Here is a 23,490-nt window from a genome sequence, read left to right on the forward strand (position 1 = left end):
CTTTTTATTTATTAATCATGATGTTCTATCTTATAATCATGACTTGTTATCTCATAATTATGACTTAACTTGGGGCTATATATTTTTCAGTGACAGAAATGGGCTTCCATACATCTATACATTTGACTTAATAAATTCGATCAACTTGTATTTTTTTTTACTACATTTCAAAATGTTCCTCAAGGATGCGGCTTCTCAACAACACAAACGAAGATTTGCTCGTCTGTCTGCAATTCACGATCTTTGACAGCTCAGCTGATTTCTGAAGGGGCGTGGTCAAAAAGCCGCGGTAACGCCTTCTGAGGCTGTCAGAGCAGATTAGCAAAGCGAGCACACTCACTCTCACAAACTTCTACGTCACCTTGTGCCTCACCGTCAGGTGAAACACGAAGCTTGGAGTTTACTTTCTATATATTATTTTGTTTACTAATGTTTACCAGCTGTTGTGTGTCGGCGCTGCGGACATAGCACGGAGCAGATAGCTAGCTAGCTAGCGAGCTAGCCAGGCCGGGTAGACTGGGGTCAACTGTGTGTGTTTGCACAATAAGCGCACTTCGGAGCATACATGAGCATTTAGGAGCATACATGAGCACTTAGGAGCATACATGAGCACTTAGGAGCATACATGTGTCCACACTTCAGCGACGATGCGCAAGGACGTGAGGATCTTACTTGTTGGGGAGCGTGAGTGCACCTTTTTCATTCATTTTGCGTCAACTGTTGTCTTATCTGCATTGCTATGACAGTTATAAACGGAATGACATCCATTACAAGATCATGGACAGAATCCAGATTATCACTTAGTTGTGGAATATAGTAAATTCCTCATTTAGAAGATTTAGGGCATGATAACAATGTCATGTTAAAAAATCGGGATGTGATACTTTATTATAATCCTTACTGCATGCATAGACTAAATACTTGAGTTTGAGTTTATTTGTAACATGCATGCATACAACATGATGCATCACAATTTCCAGTTTCTCTATTCAACATGTTCGAAAAGGAGTAGGAAGAAGCAGATCTTATTAAATCCTACCCCCTTTCCTTTACATAGCAGTTGCTAAAACTTTTGTTCACTTCCTGTTCTCAATTTATTCACAATATACTCCATAAGTAATAACAATAAACAGGGTTCGTACGGGTGCTTAAAAACCTTGAAAATGCTTGGATTTTAATGTTGTGTTTTCAAGGTTTGAAAAATGCTTGAATTTTGGGTGAAGTGCTTGTAAATGCTTGGAAATATTCATTATATGTCTCAGCAGTCTGACTCAATAGTCTAATTATAAAATAGAAAAAAATAAAATAAGTTTCCTTAAAAATGAAAGCTACACACTTGATCTGTTGGCTTTGCACGAGCCCTTACATTAGGTTGTTGTCATGCCAGAGCCGTATATACGGCTCTGTGTCACCCCCAAGAGGACGTTGGTGCATCAGTCCATCATGCCGGGAGGTTGTCGATTTAATGAACATGATGTATGCATGCATTATGATACAAACAAACAAGTAAACAATAATAATTAATGTTATTTCTTGTAAGGAATGATGTATACATGAATGATGATGATGATGATACAAACAAACAAGTAAACAATGTTTGCAAACACCAATGACATTGAATAGTCTACAGAAACACTGCTTCATGTTCTATGCCCCATTCAGTTAATGATAACTGTTGGTTCAATGTTAGGCTTAGGTTTTAGCAGATTTTCCGTATTTTTCATACAGACAGCATTTGGTGACCTCAAACAACAAGGCTATGGATTGATTCACACTGGTTTTCGCCTTTTGAAGGGTACTGGAAAAACTGGAAAATTGATCTTGAAAGTCTTTAAAACGTGCTTGAATTTGGCCATGGAAAAGGTGTACAAAGCCTGAATAAAAATTGATAAATAAATAAATAATAATTTGTGAAGTAAGTTATATTTCATATGGTAAGATGAGTAAGATTATCTTAAAAATTAATGGACGGATGAAATAAATTCAGAATGTTTGTCATGGTTCTTCTTCTTTGTACTTTGTAAACACTTTAAGTTTGAAGAGTTTCTTGAAGTGGATCATATTAGTACATTGTTTGATTTCTTTGCTTTATCCATTTCATAATTTAATTCCACATACTGATATACTGAAGTGTTGTACGTGCGTACAAATGTTTTGAATTACATTTTTCTCTGAGATTATATTTCTCCTCTTTTGTTGAGAAGAATTGTTGCATATTCTTGGGTAGCAGATTATAGTTTGCTTTGTGTATAATTGTAGCTGTTTGCAAATTCACTATGTCGTGGAATTTCAGTATTGTTGATTCAATGAATACAGGGTTTGTATGTTCTCTATATCCAACATTATGTATTCTAACTGATCTTTTTTGTAACACTGTTAATAAATGAATGAATACTGCCAGTAAAAATACTTGCCAGAATTTCCAAGCACTGTTAATGTTTCTTTACATTTTAGGACTTTTAGATTTTCATCCATAAAAACAAAATGATTTGCGTTAATCTTCCTCCTTCTCGTCTGGGTTCATAGCCAAGGTGGGAAAGACATCGCTCATCATGTCTCTGGTCAGCGAGGAGTTCCCAACTGTGGTAAGGATAAATATTATTATTATTATTATTATTGTAAATAGCATCAATGAAGATCAGCATCCTTGAAACAGGCGTTAATGTCTTCTCTCAGGTTCCTTACCGAGCTGAGGAGATCACCATACCTGCAGATGTCACTCCAGAGAGAGTCCCCACACACATTGTGGACTATTCAGGTCAATTTAAATGATAATACTTTTTGTGGACGTGAGTCTTAGCTCTACTGTGGTGCATTTATCGTCCTTGCGCAGAAGCGGAACAGACGGACGAGCAGTTGCTTCAGGAGATCTCCAAGGTCAGTTGTGGTTTTGTCCCAGATGTGGAGTAAGGTAGTAAGTGAGATCAGTAGAAGACACCTGATGACCGTCTGTGTCCTTCCACAGGCAAATGTCATCTGCATCGTGTATGCTGTCAACAACAAGACATCCATTGAGAAGGTGACTGCTGTGCCTTATATTGATATTAATAGTTTATTAACAGTCAACCTGACATTATTTGATGTCAACAGGTGACCAGCTACTGGATTCCCCTCATTACTGACAACACCGACAAGGATAGCAGGTGTGTATTTTACATTTTTAGATTCAACATCAATCTTTAAGCCCATTACAAACTAATGTACACTCACTGTACAAATCTGTTGGTGCTGTGTGCGGGAACGTATGCATTGTTTGAATATGGATCAGAATACGACTCGCACTAGCCACTTTAGTTAAGTGTGCTTGAGCAACCATTATACTATTTGTGCCAATTAGGCAGGGGCAATATGGCCTAAAATCTATATGGCAATATATATTACAAATAATTGCAGCCTCCTGCCATAAGAATATACATCATGATATATATCACAATATATTATTTGGTATGTACAGTAGGGAAGGGATTAATATGGCCCCATTCCTAGGTTGATCTCGCTTGAGAGGAAGGTGGGGGGTTAATTGTTTTGCAATGCAGTCTGCTGAAAATGACGGAAAGTGCCTCTCTACATAACAACTGACGCTGTGGTCAAAGTTGAACACAAAACACATTTTAAGATATTCAACACTGCCATTTGGTGGCTGAAGTGAATAGTGCACGTCCCAAATTCGTGACGTTTATTTAATGGGTCAGGTAAACCCCGACGATTGGGGCCATATGAATCCCTTTCCAAATGTAAATGGTAGTGGAACCATTTCAAAACGGGTTTCAAAGGCTCCGAATTTGGCTGCTGACATGTGCAGTAACATATTGCGCCCTTTTCAGTTGTATTACTTTCTCAAAACTATTAATAATCTTCTTTTTAATTTACTTTAAATAGCTGGTTATTTTCTGTTGTAACATGGTTCTATCTACACTTCTGTTAAAACAGGGATGTCAAACTTGCGGCCCGTTCAATCTGGCCCGCGAGATAAGTTTGCTCAGTGTAAAATTGAGCTGCATTTTTAAATTAAAGAAACTGCTGTTCTAAATGTGTCCACTGGATGTCGCAATAGCAATTATGTTAGGCAAGCAAATAGTTTATACCGGGGTGAGCAAGTATACCAAGCAAGAAGTACACGGTAAAGCGGGGCTGCAACTCCTCCCCCTTGACTCAACGTAAAACAAACAGGAGTAAAATAAACAATTGGTAATCCCGCTTAAAATGCCACATGAGATGCTGCACATTGATATAGTTCTGTGAAAATTATTGTTTTCTGTGTAAATTTAAATAAAGTGAATAGTGTGTGATTTACTGCAATACTGTCAGTCTTAAGTTTTTATTTTTGGTTTGTTAAAGTTGTTCACACATTGCACAACTTTTACTTTTCTATCAATACACAGTGATGCCTTGGAGGCAGGGAGTAACTCAACCCTCTTGAATAGTTTCTACCTCAGTTTGTGTGGTTTGTTGAGTTAGCACATAATTAATATGTGGAAATGACAAATGAGGTAGTTGATACATAGAAGAGTTTTTTGTTCAATCCGAGATGGGCTGTGACTTAGAGTTGAATGATTTTGTAGAAACACTAAGATTAAGTCTAAGTTCATTGTGTTCATGGTGTTTTTGAAACTGCACCAATTTTTCCTCAGATTTTTCAACTAACTTGGGAGTTTTTTGTCAAGAGGATTATTTGTGATATGTACATTTTCAGAATGTGTTTGTTCTATTTTGGGCCAAAGTAAAACAAAAAAAACAATCTAAATTTGTCATAGTTGTATTTTTAAGTTATGTTATTGGGCCGCATCAGATTTTCCTCCAATGCGGCCCCTGAGCTAAAATTAGTTTGACACCCCTGTGTTAAAATGTAATAAGCGCTTATTCCCCAGTCGTTAAGATACTTTACATTAGTTTTGATAGATACTACAAATTTGGGTATAGATCCAACTGCTTGTATTCGTTACGTCACAACCCCTTCCCGGCAGTGAAAAACAGTGGTGGTCAACCCAGCCAAGGTTGCTGTTGTGCTGAGTACGCAAGGGGCCTAGATAGTCCTACAAAAAGCAGATACCGCCAAAACAATCTAACTGTGCAATGGAATAGATCCCTATACTTTTATAAGATTTGAAAAGTGTTATCAAGGATTATCCGTCGGTAAACTTCCCAGACATGTCAAACTATCTTGTGCTCCAACATCACGTCATTCTACATGACAAAACAGATAAAAGCTTTGAAAGCATGGGGGTCTACAACTTATTTGTGTGTGGCTAGGTCGAGACTCCTCGGATAAAAATGCATCGTTTTTGCTCGTGTAAGGTTGCATTTCAGGATTAAACTTTGCTTCTTGCGAGGACGCGTCCATGTAAACAGGCTAGCACCTGACAGCTTGACACCTGTAACTGCATATCCATTTAACAAACTAACAATTACTGAATTATCACCATATTGGATTTTTGTCTTGTTATCATACGTACCCTGACACATTTGTGTACAAAATAAACAAGATGGGAGAGGTAGAAGTACCTTTTCTGACAAAGTATCATTGACTCTGACTTTCTGGTTTCTGTTTGTTAAAAATTAAAATACAAATAATATCAAGATAATACTTCAATGCAAATACTAAACGAGTAAAGTATATTAATAAATAAATAAATGATAAATGGGTTATACTTGTATAGCGCTTTTCTACCTTCAAGGTACTCAAAGCGCTTTGACAGTATTTCCACATTCACCCATTCACACACATTCACACACTGATGGAGGGGGCTGCCATGCAAGGCGCTACCAGCACCCATCAGGAGCAAGGGTGAAGTGTCTTGCCCAAGGACACAACGGACGTGACTAGGATGGAAGAAGGTGGGGATTGAACCCCAGTAACCAGCAACCCTCCGATTGCTGGCACGGCCACTCTACCAACTTCGCCACACCGTCCCTAAAAATATATCAAACAAACATTTAACAAACTCGTGCAATTTTCAACTTTCCTCCCTTGTACTGGAGTGTGTTCCATTTTTGTCGTAGTTATTCAGAAAATCTTACACTCTTCCGCCCTTCTTGATTACCTCTCGAGGAACTGTGAAGAAACTTTTATCCTTTTGGCATTTTGAACAGTTTGTACAGCCGAAAACAACGCAATCATAGGGCATTTTTTCTTTGAAGGAATAAATGGCGTCGACTACCTCTTGAGAACAGATGCTGCTTGACTGCCATGCATATTTAATGAGCCGGACGTGATGTCATTCAAATCCAAGCAATACCAATTAGTTACAAGGACAGTATTGGTCAGAACAGTGCTGATACTGATACTTAAAATTTTCAACATCATTGAAATGATTACATTTTTGCTTGCAATCATAATCAGACAAAAACACAGGATGGCAGTGTGCCAATATATAATAAATATTCAAAGTATTTCTTTATTCACTTATCTTACATACATTATTTTGAGCAAAATAACTAAAGCAAAAACTACTATCGGCTCTGATTTAAATCCCTTGTGTCCAGGGACTTATTTTGTGAGTTGGTAAACAATAACAAAAACAACAAAAAACGATTCTCTGACAAACAATATCGATCAATCGCTGTAGTATCGACCATACACTGACTCTATCCTGGGTATCGTTACTGTCAATATTTGTATCAATCCGCCCTGTTTGCATTCAAGATTTAGCTTAGCATATCTTCCTATGGTGTGTACTGGTGAAGCACGTATAGCTATTTCTTGTCCTCTATTGTCCTCCATGTATGAAGCATACTTTATTTGCCACTGTGGAGGCTAGGATTGGTGACTTAGAAGCGGCTTTGCACTATGGAGGGATGTTTGCCGCTTGCGACAACGCTACATTGCGGTGAGGACGCGGTCGTTTACTTGTCGCTGTCAAATTTACGAGACACAGCAAGGATGTGACATCAACATGCATTATTACCACGAATTACCACGATGTGACAAGATTGTTAAAAGCTCTGTGGTCAGCCAATTCTATTATGTCTATATCGCGCAACCCTAGTATGAACTACATTTTTCATGTGTGTGTGATATGTTCAGGGTTCCGCTCATCCTGGTGGGAAACAAATCCGACCTGGTGGAGCACAGCAGCATGGAGACCATCCTGCCCATCATGAACCAGTACAGCGAGATTGAGACCTGCGTCGAGGTGAGAAACTGCAGCAGCTTGAGAAAAATAAAGAAAAACTTTTTTTAAACAGTACAATCTAACCTTAGTTTTGTATGCAGGCAACATAAACTGATTGTTGTAGTTCCTACAGTAAGAAGAGTAGCGAGAGTCAGAAGTAAGCAGAACAAACACAATATTCTCCAGTTAATCCGTTTTACAAAGAAGTACGGGATACCCCAACATATTATATTAGGTTGTCCAATCTAAAAGGGACCTTTAGTTTTATTTTGCTGCTTTCCACACGCAATGACCAAACTTTTTTTTTTTTTTCACAAATTAGCGTCGCCGGGCTGCCAACTACATTGGAACCTCGATTTACGACTTTATTTGGTTATTGAACAGCGGTTGTAAATACAATAGTTCGTACATTGAAGCAAACTTCTTCATTAGAAACAATGAAAATATAAATAATGGGTTCCATCTTCGACAAAAGTCCATATTTTAGTTAAAGTTTCAATACTTTGAACACAATATAAAGTGCTATACAGTATTGTATATGAAACAAACATAACAAAAGAGGTGATACACTAACTTTCTATTTAATAACAAAGCTTTGTATATTTTTTAAGTATGTTAGTTGTTGTACAAAATCTCTTGGACAGCAGAGGTGAACTATTTTTGTTTCTCCGTACAAAATCCAAAGATGCTTGAAGTGGTCATCTTGACATCTTTAACTTTGTAAACATGCTAAGAAACAATCAAATTAAATATGATAAGTTACATATATTTAAAGAAAAACTAGGGATGCACAATATTTTTTTCAAGCCAATACAGATAACTTATTTATTTTTTTAAATCTATATTTAACTGTAGTTTGTGCACACCTGGAGGTAGGCCTGGGCCTAAGTCAAAATTAAATACATTTCTATACATTTCTATGTCCGTCTGTGTTTGTTTTCTTCGTGTCTCGCTTCAAACAGGAAGAAAGAGGTCTCACTCGGTCCATTGTCCTCAGTACATGAGCGCAGAATTAGAATTAACTAAGTGCAGTGAGCCCTCTTTTCAGTCATCCACAATCTTTTTAACGGTGGACAGAGCGGACAGCAAGCTTACGCACACAGAAAGCCCGACATCGCCTCCCTACTTGCGACTTGCTCGTGAGAAGTTGTGCGAAGTAACAAAATTTAAGAGGAAAATATGATTACAAAGCCAAATGTCCCGTTGTGGCAATATTTCAGCTTCAAACCGGATGGGCAATATGCGCTCATCAACACGGACGAACGAGCGAGAATGCCGTAATGGCAGTTTTTCCAACTGAGGAAAACAATGCAAATGGTTAATATTTATTCAAGTAAAATTTTTCCTCACAAAGGAAATTCCTTTTGTTTTTTTGTTTCTTTATTAAGGATAACTAAAATAAATATACCTTCTAATTACAGTACAATAATAAACAACTCTAAAGTAATGAGAAATATAAGTGTATATCCTTTCAAATGGTTACTTTCATTATTATCATATACTATGATTACATTAGTGCTTAGTTTGGTCACAAAATAATGATGACAATAATATCATTAATTGGCAATAATTTGTGGGACAATATATCATCCAGCAAAATTGGTTATCGGCCCACTCTAGGCCTACCTGGAGGTAAAAAATAATTTTAAAAGGTGGATTTGACAAAAAAACTCTAGATTTGTCCTGACAAAAACTAGTATCTTCACTGATGGTAATGGGCTGGTCGTCCAGCGCCATCATTCCCACGATGCAATCACAGATCGCTTTACACCTGGACTCTGGCAAAAGTTTTGCACTTTTCAAACACCACGGCGATAGGAACACGCTCCCGGCTTTTCTTTGCCCCTGGCTTCGTAGCAGCTCCTTTAGCAGCGCATGCGTCTTCTTCCTAGGCTTTAAAAAGCGTCGTAGTGATGCTGGCATTTCAGGTGACTGATAAAGTTTGATGTGTTGAATGGCCATGGTTTTTTCCCTCCTTGCGGAATGTTTGTAGAACATTTGGTGTAAAGTCTTCCTCTAAAACAGTGAAAAGGTCCCACACGATCAATGCCATGTTTATTTACATTTAGCTCAGAAGAAGTTGACGACAGTTCATTTACATCACGAGCAGGGGAAAAGGAGCGCTTGATTGGCTCACCCTAATCCACCTATAGCACAATACAGGTAATCTTGCCCTTTTTTAGATTTAACAGTTATCGGAGAAATTTAAAAAAACAAACAATCGGTTTGTTGGGATACTTCCTCGTATCGGTCCAATAATTATCATACGCCCTAGAGAAAACATTCTCAGCTCTTGCATTCAAGATGATAAAGTAAATTAGTAATAGTAGTACCAGCGTTTTTTCACTTTTTTCACAGTTTTTTACTTTTAGAATGTGTTGTTTTGGAAACAATGGCTAAAATGACCCCAAAAATGGGCATTTCTATTCACAATGGGTTTTAGACGTGGATTATTTTAGACTTTTTTTGTGGGCACACTCAAGACAAGCTAATATGGAATTTCATATTGCTAAACAAAACTGGCGACAACAAAAAATACACCAAAAACACTGCATTCTTTTTGTTCTGTATTAAATACCTTAGAAATATCAGTGAAAACAAAGTAATTTTACTGATGAGGGCATTTTTCTTTTCTACTTTTTCTTAGTTGCTTTCACTTTTCACTCTCACAGCGGCAGTGAGGGAGGCAAAGACCTCATGCTAACAGACTGTGTTTATACCGACTGGATAATCAGACCAGGCATGGTGCTCAGACGGATACTGTGTTTTAATACCCTGTCTGGCCTGACCTGGCACATGGACACTCTTAGACACACACATACACATACAGACACGCGCACACAGGCCATTAGGCTGTTTGCACAGTACTGTCATTCTGTATTCATCTACACGTCAAGTAAGAGCCCAAGTGTATTTTTCACCTGCTTTTGAAGGCTTTAAGGCTTACTTCTTACAAGCTTACGCTTTGCGCAGCAGTAAATGGTGTTCCACACTTTAAAGCCTTTGTTCTCAATGTACAGAAGATAAGTCATTTTTTTACATTTGTGTTTTCAGTGCTCAGCAAAGAATTTGAAGAACATCTCGGAGCTGTTTTACTACGCCCAAAAGGCAGTTCTCCACCCCACGAGCCCCCTCTACTGTCCCGAGAAAAAAGACGTAAGTGTCGATTAATGTAAACAGTGCAACCGTTTATGTTGTCACCCGTTAATGTTGACGTGAGTCGCTCATTCCAAGAGGCATCGATTAAACAGGCTTCATTGTACCATCATCGAGATATTTTCAGGGTTTCCCCTAGATCGCCAGGATACCTGTAGCGGTGGGGGCGTGGTCAATATGACGTCATCGTGCAATTTACTATAATGCTTTTGCCATCTGGTGGCTGAAGTGAATAGTGCACGTACCAAATTAGTCACGTTTATTTATTTTGTGTCGGGTAAACCCTGACGATTAGGGCCATATGAATACCTTTCCAACTGTAAATGGTAGTGTAACCATTACAAAACGGGTTACAAAGGCTCCGAATTCAGCTGCTGACATGTGCAGTAACGTATTGCGCCCTGTTCGGTTGTATTAATTTCTGAAAACTATTAATAATCTACTTTTTAATTTACTTTTAATAGCTGGTTATTTTCTGTTGTAACATGGTTCTATCTACACTTCTGTTAAAACAGGGATGTCAACAATTATGCGCACATTTAAAACAAATCTGTTAATAATTAGTATTACCATATATTTGTCTTAGATAATTTAATTTTGCTGTATTTTTCAAATGTTGCTGCTTATTGTGCAATATTCTTTGTTGAGAATTTTTCAAGAGTCGAGATACTTCTCCCATCCTTTTAGTCACTTTATCTTTATTAAAAACGACTAGCAACAAATCTAGCATAATTTTTGGTGTTATTGTAGACTGCACTTGTGTTTAAAGACTCTTCTGTGGCTGCGGTGATCTATCTCGGATATATTAATGTACGTCCCCATCATAGACATGCTGCTTCTGATCCAGACAATCCCGTGTCTTGCTCACAACATCCGGTTTCATCAGTGCTGTTTTCACTAATCCAAGTCTTTGTTCGGCAGCTGAATTTCCAGTGCATAACTAGTCAATAGCGCGCAAATAATAAACTATGTATATTAATTCATACTGTAACGACCTGCCGTTGTTAATGTGTATGTTCTTGTGTTATGATGTTTATTGCTCCCATGGTCTGGGACCACACTGTGTTGGCACAGAATGAGGAATTGTTTTTAAGTGTCTGGGGAAGCACGGAGACGGACGTCTGTGCACGGGAGGGATTAAGTGTTGGAATTGGGCTGACTGTTTGCATAAAATTAGTAATAAAAGTTAAAAGAGTGTCTGACTTTGTGTGTCTTCTTCTGGGCGCTACAATACATTATGTTACTTTAATTTATTTTCATGTAAAAAAAAAAAACTAACTAATTTTCAATGTTTGGGGGCATATGTTTTGCCATGGCGGTGCGCCACAATCGAATAAATTAAGGGGAAACCCTGACTTTAGAGATGTCTGATGGGATACGTAATGTTTGTCTCCTGCTATTCATTTCTATGTAGAGATGTTTGTAATTGTTTCTATCGCCATAGTAACACTTGTGAGTCTTTTTATTTGGACCACAGATGAAGCCAAATTGTATCAAAGCGCTGACTCGAATCTTCAAGGTGTCTGACTTGGACAACGACGGGATTCTCAACGATAATGAGCTCAACCTCTTCCAGGTAAATCCGAGATATGCGTTTATTTTGTCGGTAACATTCCACGAAGATAATAATGAAAATAAACATGTTCGTAATTTTTGCTCCAACATAGAGAACGTGCTTCAACATGCCGTTGGAGCCGCAGGCATTAGAGGATGTGAAAAATGTTGTGAGGAAGAATTTGACTGATGGTGTATGTGAGAACGGGCTCACTCTGAAAGGTTGATGAATTACAGACACACCCACACACACACAAACCGAGTATATGCACATTTGTCGAGGTCTGCGCTCAACTCAGTGCCATTGTACTGTAGTTTCTCACTGTGAAAAGTCCAATCTATAGAAAGATGGCAGACATCACCGCCACCCATAAGACAATGTTTTAAACCTCCGGCCTCTAAGCTCCTATTATTAACCATGCTTTTTGTTTGACCTCCCTTTTCAAGGCTTTCTGTTTCTTCACACCCTGTTCATCCAGCGAGGTCGCCATGAAACCACGTGGACGGTGCTGAGGAGGTTCGGATATGATGATGACCTGGAGCTCAATCAGGATTACCTCTTCCCTCCGTATGTCTCACTCATTATGACTATTAGGGGCTGCTTTGCTGTTACCATTTTGGGCCCTGAGGTGTGAAGGACTATTAGGACCACATTGAAGAGAAAAACAAACAGTCATGGAGAATAAAGTTGTATATTTTCAAGAAAAAAATATTCCAGGGTAAAAAAAAGGAAAAAATTACCCCTTTTTAGGAAAAGTTGACTTTTTATATAAGAACTCTATTTTTCTAATTTATTTTTCAAGTTTTTTTGTTGTTTTTTTTCTTTTAGAAAAGGCTTTTTTTTTTTTTAATGAAAAAAGTTGAGGTTTGTTTTAGGAGGAAAAGTCTTATTTTTAGACAAGGTCTAAAATTAACTCCAAAAGAAAAGAGTCCTGCACTTTTAAGTGAAAAAAGCGACCCTTTTTTAAGGAAACGTTGACTTTTTATGAGAAAGAAAAGAAAAAAAACCTGGATTTTCAAAGAAAAAGTTTCAAAAAAGGTAGTAACATTATTATACACACTAGAAAATTTAAGTTTTTTTTCTGCTTTTAATCTTTATTTTGAACACAACAACCAAAAATGCTCTGTCTATACAATTTAAACAAAATAAAAAAACAATGTATCCCTGCAAAGGAGCAGGAAGAAGTAAAAGCATATGATGTCCTGCCCTATCACTCAGATAATAGTAATCTTATTCTTATTCTTATTATTTATCAACAACAGAATACATAATGACCTTATATAACAATATTTTGTGTATAATAAGAGGATACATATTATATATAATTGCAACCATGAATACTCACAGTAAAAAAAACACTGTCTAATTTTATCAAGGAAAAAATATATATTTAAAGTAGGGCTGCCAAAGTTAACGCATGAGTTTAATCACAAAAAATGTAAACATTAATCATTGATAAACACAGATTAATCACGCATTTTTAATTTGCGTGCACATGCTCCTTTACCTTAACTGTGCGTAGTTACCTGAAAGGTGCCGTGGGTTGTTATACAGTCAGTGATCAGGTCAATGCACCCCAGGTCAGTGCAAAGACTGCGACGGGTGTGTTCGGTGGCAAATTCCACTTCAAAATAAACCGAGACGGTTTGCAAGTTTTGAGCAAATAAATGACATGCATTCAAGTAAAAAGTGTAAATGTTTGTGTGTTAGATTCTGACATTAAAATTGCATTTGTGTCAAAATATTAGTATTTTTTAAAGGGCAACTGCACATTTTGGGGGAATTTTTTTAGTTCAATCTCGGGCTCGGGATCTTTCTGTGTGGAGTTTGCATGTTCTCCCCGTGACTGTGTGGGTTCCCTCCGGGTACTCCGGCTTCCTCCCACCGCCAAAAACATGCACCTGGGGATAGGTTGATTGGCAACACTAAAATTGGCCCTAGTGTGTGAATATGAGTGTGAATGTTGTCTGTCTATTTGTGTTGGCCCTGTCATGAGGTGACGACTTGCCCAGGGTGTACCCCGCCTTCTGCCCGAATGCAGCTGAGATAGGCTCCAGCACCCCCCGCGACCCCAAAAAAGGGACAAGCGGTAGAAAATGGATGGATGGATGGATTATGAAAGACATGACTATGAATGGATTTTGGTTTAATGTATTCTAAATATTAAATAAACGTAAATAAAAGTCCACCTACGGTGGAGCCAACGATAGGTCCTCTATTTCGCCCATTAAATCCAATAAATAACCATTCAAAAACTGCCAACAATACTTAATTTACATTTCGTGACTTGAATATTAACAAAGTGAGACACTTGTGATTTAGGGCTATATAAATAAACATTGATTGATTGATTGATTGATATTAGTGATAATATTATAAGCGCTAACGCAGACAAACTCTTTATAGTGACGGCTTGATCACTACTGTGTGTCCCTATGTTTACATCATTGAGTGGTCTGCTGTTTCTCGCTTCCTTGCTTCCTGGAAGTTTATTGTAGATCATAAATCATGCATCTCACCTGCACAGAAGAAATCTGAGAAGTTAAACCAACAAGTTGGTACACTATGACAGCCATTTAGGGCGAGAAAGACACGAAAATACGTTCTGCTTTTTTTATTTTCAGTGTGGCCCTAATACTCCTTTGTACCTAGGTATCCTGTTGTGTTTTAGACTTAGACTTAGACTTCCTTTTTAGGCCTTGATATCCCTGCTCTTGAGGTGCTGCGCATATACAGCACCCTGCTAGTCTTCCTTACAATTAATTATTTTTCTTAAATCATTTCCCAGGTCTTCATCTCATATATTTTGCTCTTTGACTATCTCTTTTTTGAATTTTTATTCCAGGCTGAAAATTCCTCCTGACTGCACCACGGAGCTCAACCACACTGCCTACCTCTTTCTCCAGAGTGTCTTTGATAAACATGACAAGGTATAATCTCTCACGTCCAGTGCTGTCTGTTCTTTAACCTGTGCCCTGTCAGCAAAGCTGCTCAGTGTGCAGCGATAGTGTCCATAAACGCTCCCTCACCCCCTGCAAGTCGGTGGTGACCCCCTGCTGAGTCTTGATTTCACCTGTTGACAGGAGAGTTAGCTGTTGAGCTTAGATCATGTGATCATGTGACTTGTTAACCAGCCTTTGTTTATGTCAGGACCGTGACTGCGCCTTGTCACCTGAAGAGCTGAGCGACTTGTTCGACGTTTTTCCGTACATGCCCTGGGGTGCTGACGTCAACAACACCATCTGCACCAATGACCAGGGCTGGATCACGTACCAGGGATATCTCTCACAGTGGACGTGAGTGGCCACATTTCTCTTACTGTACATTTTAAATATCTGATTAATAATTTTAATTATTCAAAATTAATTATATTTATTTTGTATTTGGTTTATATAAAAAAAAAAAAAGTCATTTTATTGATTTCCGTATTTTCCGGGCTACAGAGCGCACCAGTATATCAGCCACACCCACTAAATATTATAGGAAAAAAGATTGTTCGATATATTAGCCACACCGGGCTATAAACCGCAGATATATTAACATTGCAAAATGAGTTTATTACACATTTTTAGCATGTAACGACGTAATTAATTGTGAAAAACATTTTAAAAGTGATATATGTTCTGTTAAACCACTAATGTTAACATAAGCTGGCCTGTGGTGGTGTCGATGTTATGCATTGTCTTGTGGTTTAAAAAATGCAACTTTGAGCAAACAGCCTCTATAATTTTTGTTACTAGACTTATTTAAGTGAATGTTTTTTAAATTTTTATAGTGTCTTGAATAATTTTGGTTTATGTTATTTGGAGTCACAAATACGGTAGTTTTTTGTTTTGTTTTTTTAATTTAAATTTGAAGTATTTTTTTCATATAACAATAATTATAAATACATTGTAGTATTTAATCATGAGAATAAAAAAATATATATTTTTAAAAAATGTTTTTCATCTACATAGTTTAACAACTTATCTGGATGTCCAGCGATGCCTAGAGTATTTGGGCTACCTTGGCTATTCAATCATTGCTGAACAAGAGTCCCAAGTGGCAGCTATTACAGGTAATTTACACCTGCTACATTTTGACCGCAGCCGTGCACATGTTCTGTGTAAAACTAATCTTGGGACGTGTGCGTGGCGTTTGCCCCCGCAGTGACCAGAGATAAGAAGATTGACTTGCAGAAGAAGCAGACTCAACGCGGCGTCTTCCGATGCAACGTCTTTGGTGATGTTGGCAGCGGAAAGAGCGGATTCCTGCAAGCCTTCCTGGGGAGAAACCTGATGGTGAACGACAGTCATAAAGAAGCCTCATCAAATGCGATAATATCGTCATAATCTTTTTACCTTACTTTTTATTGTTGTTGTTTCAGCAGCAGCAAACGATCAAAGAGGAACACAAATCTTATTACGCCATCAGCACCTCTTATGTTTACGGCCAGGAGAAATACCTTCTAGTGAGTGTCTTGTTTTCTTGTTATATCATTTCACACACTTGTGAGTCTTAACAATCAGTTATGCCCCTCAACAGCTTCATGAAGTGTTCCCTGACTTTGACTACCTGTCTGACGCCGACCTGGCCTGTGACATTGTCTGTCTGGTGTATGACGTCAGCAACCCTTACTCCTTCGAATACTGCGCCAAAGTCTTTAAGGTAGAATTAAATTGAAATCTCTCCTATTTGTATTCTCACCTAAACCACGCTATCCTCTCGCAGCAATACTTCACGGACTGCAAGATCCCGTGCATGATGATAGCGTCCAAGTCGGACCTACCCGAGACCAAACAGTTCTACGCCTGCAGTCCTCTAGAGTTCTGTCGGAGGCACAAAATGCCGCCTCCGCAGTCGTTCACCTGTAACACCGCAGCAGCACCCAGCAAAGACATCTACACCAAACTCACCACCATGGCCGTGTACCCGTAAGTAGGCACACACCACCTGCATGATTTGAATGCTAGCACAATAACAATGTCACACACGCCGCTGATTTTATGAAATGAAGGAAGTAACGTACCTTTACATCACTTTGACAGACATCTGACTTGTCTTTTTCCAGGCTTTTCTTTCTCATGTTGTATTGGCACTCACTTACAGTATGTGGGCGTTGCTGCTTCAGCGTCAGTCTATGTCATTGTCTGTTAACTAACACATTGTGTTTACTACAATAGCTAAATCATTAATCCCTCCAGGATTGTGTGGGCTTTTTTTGTGAATGCGCAGCAGCTTTTTTAGAAAGTGTCAGATTTTATGACTTTGTTGTCAATGTTTTAAAGGGGCCCTTTTATGCCAAACCAGCTTTTCTTACCTATTGGTACCTGTGTAATTGGGATCTGCATAAGTCCCGAAAATTTGAAATCAAACCTTGGAGGCATTGCGGAGGTATTTATAAAACAATCTTGCCTTCCTTTATACTTCTGCCAAACAAGCCGTTTGGAATTTACACAACTTGTGACATCACCGGTTGGGGAAAAACGTCAACAAATTATCCATATATGGCATAATTGTACCCAGAGTGCTTTGCGCGCGTCCGTCTCTGTAGTCCTCACTGTAATCAATAAGTTATTTATTTTTCGCTATCCTCTTGTTGTGAGGCCGACTGGCTCGTACATGCACATGCATCCTCCACTGTTGCCAATTCTAATATAAAGTAGCGTATAGTTCGAACGTAATCTGTCAGTAGATTCACTATGGAAGCGCTAAAAACTACAATAAAGATGGCAGGGATAACACGCTGTCTAAGTGGAACCATGTAAATAAGACCCGCCCACACAGCGGCGCATTCTGGGACGGTCAGAAAGCATTATTGAAACTGATCTGTAAAACATAATAATATCACTTTTATTGTTCTATGTCACCTCAAAAAGCTCATGATAGCAACAAAAAAAAGGATTTACTCCTTTCGTACCGCACAGACTTAAAACTAGTCACTGGATGACAGTAAAAGCACATACTCGTCATTGTCAAATTGCTTTGTTTCATTTATTTATAACTAATAATAGAAAAAATTGGGCTGTCAAAATGAATAAGAAATATGAAAAAATAATAGTTGACTCACATGATTAATCACAAAAAAATATTGCATTAATCATGTATAGTTGCAGAGTATTCACGCAATTTATTGTGAGTGCACATGCTCCTTTAACGTAACCGTGGCTGGTTACCTGAAAGGTGGAGCAGGTTGTTATGCGGTCCGTGATCTGGTCAATGCATACGTCAGTGCAAAACTGAGTGAGGAGACTCCGACTGGTAAATTTCACTCTAAAACAAACCCCAACAGGACTTTAGATAAAGTTCTTACCAGGTTTTGAGCAAATAAATGACATACATTTAAGTAAAACATAAAAAAATCATGTTTGTGGGTGACATTCTAACTATAAAATCTGCATTGGGCGGATTGGCTCAGCGGAAACTTAAACTTGAGGGTTCCTGGTTCGATTCCATCTCCCCCCCCCATCCTAGTCACTGCCCTTTTGTGTCCATTGCCGCTCACACTGGTGTTTAGAGCGCTGATTTTGCGACCCATTAGTCTTCCTGTTCTGGCTACCCCCGTTTGGACCGGTTTTACTGAAAAACAAATTGCTCCCGGGGACAAATAAAGTTTCTATATTAAAAAAAAAAAAAATTGTGGCAAAATTTCGGGGTCTTTTTTTAGTTTGCTGCTCAGAGACACATTTTATTGGCGAGAATGACACTGATTGGCCAAAATATGTGGGAAAGTTGCAGGCATTGGACAAAGTTGCACAGACACGGATAATTTGCTGGGATTGGTTACATTTGCGTGACTTGGTGAAATGGTGACATCACAAATTCCTGCAGGGACTGATGAGTACATTATTCTCTACAACTGTAGGTGGTATGAGTCCAAAAATAAATACCCTTTTCTTTAAGTTGGACTGTTACTTCTAATTAAGTTTTTAAGTAGCCAAAACATAAGAGGTATTTTATTTGTGGTTTATTGTATCTTTGTTTTTACTCACCTCACACATCAGCACACTTTGCTGCCCTGCAGAAGTGCTGCTTTCTTGCTCATGCACCCTGGGGCTTGGGTTTGATTCCCTGGAGGCCCTCCAGGTCAGCAACATAAGTACAAGGCCACATTTGTCTACATTTTCTTAAAGTGAACCACCAATGACATCATCATGTTACCTTTGATTTTCTTCTTTTGGTGGTAGGTTTCGACGTTTGTGACAGGGTCTTTTAAACTTGCTTTTTCCCCTCTTGCGTGTTGTGTGTGGGTGTGTGTGTGTGTGTGTGTGTGTGTGTGTGTGTGTGTGTCTTCAGCCACGCACGACTGCGCTGCATGTGCACATGTAACCGGTGCACCTTCTGCTTGTGTCAGAACCTCCTCAACTCTGAGCTGCTGCAGACGGTCAGAGCTAAACTCCATGCTGTTGTTCTGCGCAGGTCCTTCCATAACCTTCTATCTTCTTGTCTTTATTTCATTCTTTGCTTTGACTTCCATGCCGCCAAATAAACTTGACACACCCCAAACCATCAACCAAGACTTAAATATTAACTCAGTAAACAGAAACAAATGCAATAATAAGAGTCTACAAGTACATAAGAACAACTAATTACACCCTGAATTAAAACGTCTCAACGTGGGATTTTTCCTTTCCTTTCCTTTTATTTTCACTTTTCTTCTAGTCAAACAATATTTTTGGTACAATGGATTACATTTTTCCCTAAAACAGTCTAACTGAAATTTTTACTTAAAAATTTAAACCGTTGTACCGAACATTTTGGATTTAATTTTTACTTGAAAATGGATTTTGGTACAATGGATGGAATTTTTAGGTAAAAAATTTTAGGTAAAAATTCCATCCATTGCACTGAAAATATTGACTGTCTAGAAGAAAATGTTAAAGTATATGAACAAGAAGACATAGTCAAACCTTTTTGAGCATGAGATTTTTCCATGTTGAATAGAAATTGCACAAAATTTGTAATTTGGAGGAGTAGAAAATGAGTTTTAGAGCCACACTGAAAATAAAACATATCAAAATAAAGTCATAATCACAAGAATACATTCTTAATATTACTATGATAAAGTTGTGTTTCTGAGAAAAAAAAGAGTTGTGAAATGGTGAGAATGAAGTCTCATAAAAAGTTACAAAAGTATTTTTATTTTAAAAAGTTGTGATATTAAAAATTACGTATATTTTAAAGAAAATAAACAAAAATGAACGGCTGTTATGTTCTATTTTTTACAATAAAGTATGAGATATATCTGAATTAATTTGTAATATTAAATACAATGAGATAATCAGGATTGATTCCTAATGTTAGGTTTTCTGAAGTAAAAAATGTAATTACATTTAGATTTGATTTATTTGTCAAAATTACCCTTTTTTTTTAAATTTAGATTTTAAATATGTTCTCTTTATTGTCATGATTATGATTTTATTCTGCCAATTGTATGGCCTTTTCCTCATCCTATACTATGTCAGAGTGTCTTACACATATTGGATATATATTGTGTTTTAATTCTTATTTTTTCATAGTAGGAGGTTTTTTTTGGTGGATTTACACCAAAATAACAGGGTATATCTTTTAAAAAACACATTCTATCCCACAAAAATGCCAGTTGATTCATCCAAAAAAGAGCCTTGGTGGTAGTTTATTTGTAAACCTTTAAATCAACTTTGACTGTATTTTACATGCATTGAGTTGTCGTGGTCACCCATCACATTTCCTTGAATATATACTTCATTTTCTCCTTAATATTAACATTATATTTTGGTTTGTCATCTGATATCCTTTTTTGTTCATCTGCTGTGTCTTCAGTCTGTCACTGACTGTGTCTTATCTTTCCATCCCCAACATTTCATGGATGGCTATTTGTTCCATTCCGTTTGAAGGGAGTCATGATGTCACAGATTAATTACAAACATTAGCCAATCAATGCCTCTCTTTCCTTTTCTCTGGTGCCAGCAGACACATGGGCCAAGCAGACCTGAAGAGCTCTACCTTCTGGCTGAGAGCGAGCGTCGGTGCCACTATGTTTGCCGTGTTGGGCTTCGCCATGTACAGAGTTCTGCTCAAAGCACGGTGATCACTCTTACTCACACCCAGAACTGTGTTCAAGCAGAATACACTCTATGGACAATTATATGTGTTTATAGTCATCGCAGGATGAGCTTGAACATAGATGCTGACTTCAAAAATGTTGTTTTTTTTTACTCTAACTTCTTGTAGAAATGACCTCCAGAAGATTAGAAGCTGTTATAGATCACATAAAACACTTGTGTCCATAAAGTGTAATCTGTAAGTGACCCACTGATGTTCAGTGTGACAAAACAAGTTGCAATATGTATTAATTTTGTATTTCAATGCTGAATTTTGCTTTATTGTGCTTGTCTGCAAAAAAGGAAATATATTTATACTGGAAGATAGTAGAAGCTGTTGATAAAGTGTAATTAATGGTACATAAAAGGCCATTTTTGTGGTTGCCGGGTGACTGCAATGGTTAAGAGATGCGATATTAAGATTAGGTGTAGTGTACATACTGTAAATAACATAGTGTGTGTTTGTCAATATGGACCGATGCATTGTGTTCACGGCCAAAATGGGTGAATGACTATTGTTTGAACATGCGAGCAAGTTAGGATGCACAGGCATGTTTTATTATTTCTGGCCACATTCTCTTCGATTTTCGTCGCCATGACGACATGCTCATGTAGTCTTAGACCAGGGGTGTCCAAACTTTTTTCCCACCGATGCCAGAACTAATCTGATGTAGGTCAATATTTGCGAAGTTATCTGAACAAAAGATCCACATCTTAGCTTCGTGTTGTAGGTGACAAAGCTAATTAGTAGTATATTTAAAAATTTGTTCTGTTAAATTATTATTTTTTTAAATCAGATTAATCACACTTTTGAATTTGGATTCATCATGATTCATCACAGGTTATTTCTTACTTGCATAATTTAATTTAACATGGAAAAAAATGCCCAATATTTGATCACAAATGCAGTTTTATTGTTTGAATGTCATACAGGACTTTTGAAAAAAAAAAAGTGTTTTACTTGAATGCACTACATTTATTTGCTCAAAACTTGTTAAATGAATGTTTATTTTTATTTAAAATTTGCCACAAGCATGACAGTGGGAGTCTCCTCACTTATCTTTGCTCTGATGCATGCCTTAACCTGATCTCTGACCGGATAACAACCCTCTGCCTTTCAGGTAACCATCCACAATTCAGGTAAAGGAGCATGTATTATTGCGTGATTAATCTGCATATAAATGATTAATGGGATAATTTTTTCGTTAAAGCACTGCTAAAAATACTTTTAATTGTACAATATGCGGAAGGCCAATTTAAAAAGCCACTCTTTGGACACCCTTGTCTTAGAAACGCCATTAAAATCCCAGCTTCTAGGTATGTTTAATGCAAAATATGCAACAATGTCCTGCTGTATATGTACAAGTACTCCCAATAAATTGTAATCCGGATTGGATTGTTGAAAGAAATGTACAATAAATACATACAGTATGGGTCTCATTTGGTTTAATAACATATTTTCATGACTATTGTCTCAAGTCTGTTGTTTCTAAGTGGATCTTTCTCAAACTGAGGAAATGTGTTTGGTAAAGGTACTGATTACCAAACAAATCTCTATTGGCCTTTTGTATAGTTTTTTAAATATATACCTAAAAAAAAAGTGCAAAAATTGGGAGGGGTCTGTATATTTACTAATGCAAACCAACAGGTGGCGCCAAAGTACTTTCTTGTCCAGTCCTATTTTGTTTTTGTATTACAATGTAGCAATTATCACTAATATTTAAACCTAGGTTTGAAAAGAAAAAAAAGACGGCAGTTTTTATTTTCAGTGTTGTATCATATTCAGGTCATTATATTAATGATTTTAATTGTGATGGTGGCAAACATCAGCGCTTGCACATTTCAACTACATCGAATACTATTTGTATCAACAATCATACATTTTCAACAATAATAATGAATACCCTTATTTTACATACGTGATGTTGTTTTAGTGTCTCTAAAGTGTCATTGTTTCATTTTGAAGGCACAGTTTGCAGCGGGCTCCAAATAACAAAAAAGAAAATCAACCAAACAATATAAGGACACTGTTAACAGTAGTGTGGGTATAAGAGAGCATTTCAAACAAATATAGGTCATTATTTATCACACTTAGGCCCACAGCTCATTCTTAATTTTGACACTTTGACTTGCATTGATTGGAGTAAACAAAAGCTGTAGAAAATCAATATTTTCCAGTACTGTACTGTATGGGACTTATTGATTTCCTGGAATGCCCCCAAGACTGGTCAGTTATCACAGGGCACAACCAGTAGCACACAAATAACCATTCGCTCACATTCACACCTATTTTAGTGTTTTAATCTAATCTAACCTAACCCAAACACCCGGAGAAAAGCAGAGTTTGCTGTTTCCAGCTAAGCTCCCGTTTTATTTTGGTTGTTGATTTCATTACTAAATGTAAAAGAGAGTTGCTTGCACATTGCGCCCTGTGTTCAAGCCAATTTGTCTGCAAATGCACTCTTTTTTTTTTGTGTCCATTTCCATTTTAACATGTCAACATTTTCTTTTTCACAGTTTAACGCTGTATGTTATTCTGCCGGTGTTGATTAACTGTCACACTACAGAGCGCATTCGTGTCGCACCCCACCGCCTCACACATGAT

At 37.6% G+C, this 23,490-nt stretch overlaps 1 protein-coding gene across 6 annotated transcripts; it reads left to right on the forward strand.

Moving 5' to 3' along the window:
• The first annotated feature begins 240 nt into the window (after positions 1-240).
• LOC133634033 (mitochondrial Rho GTPase 1-A-like) lies at positions 241-22,318 on the forward strand. Of its 6 annotated transcripts, none has more exons than XM_062026960.1 (20): positions 241-684; positions 2,527-2,585; positions 2,677-2,758; positions 2,834-2,877; positions 2,966-3,019; positions 3,091-3,143; positions 7,025-7,133; positions 10,167-10,268; positions 11,746-11,844; positions 11,936-12,044; positions 12,270-12,390; positions 14,669-14,753; positions 14,974-15,119; positions 15,780-15,880; positions 15,973-16,103; positions 16,190-16,273; positions 16,348-16,470; positions 16,534-16,736; positions 19,099-19,221; positions 20,752-22,318. In XM_062026960.1, exons 1-20 carry the CDS (start codon positions 648-650, stop codon positions 20,870-20,872), a joined length of 1,986 nt encoding a protein of 661 aa, XP_061882944.1. In that variant the 5' UTR covers positions 241-647; the 3' UTR covers positions 20,873-22,318. The 6 variants fall into 6 exon arrangements, with proteins under 6 accessions (XP_061882944.1, XP_061882945.1, XP_061882946.1 ...); XM_062026961.1 differs by having other exon boundaries at positions 20,755-22,318; XM_062026962.1 differs by having other exon boundaries at positions 16,193-16,273.
• Positions 22,319-23,490: the final 1,172 nt, after the last annotated feature.

This window comes from Entelurus aequoreus, linkage group LG18, assembly GCF_033978785.1.
Source record: "Entelurus aequoreus isolate RoL-2023_Sb linkage group LG18, RoL_Eaeq_v1.1, whole genome shotgun sequence".
NCBI lineage: Eukaryota > Metazoa > Chordata > Actinopteri > Syngnathiformes > Syngnathidae > Entelurus > Entelurus aequoreus.

Bases quoted from the DNA above. Each gene is read 5' to 3' on its own strand.
- LOC133634033 (XM_062026960.1), top strand. From the start codon at position 648: ATGCGCAAGGACGTGAGGATCTTACTTGTTGGGGAGC. The intron at 2,759-2,833 runs GTCAATTTAAAT...GTCCTTGCGCAG, and splicing joins ACACATTGTGGACTATTCAG to AAGCGGAACAGACGGACGAG. The intron at 16,104-16,189 runs GTGAACGACAGT...TTGTTGTTTCAG, and splicing joins TCCTGGGGAGAAACCTGATG to CAGCAGCAAACGATCAAAGA.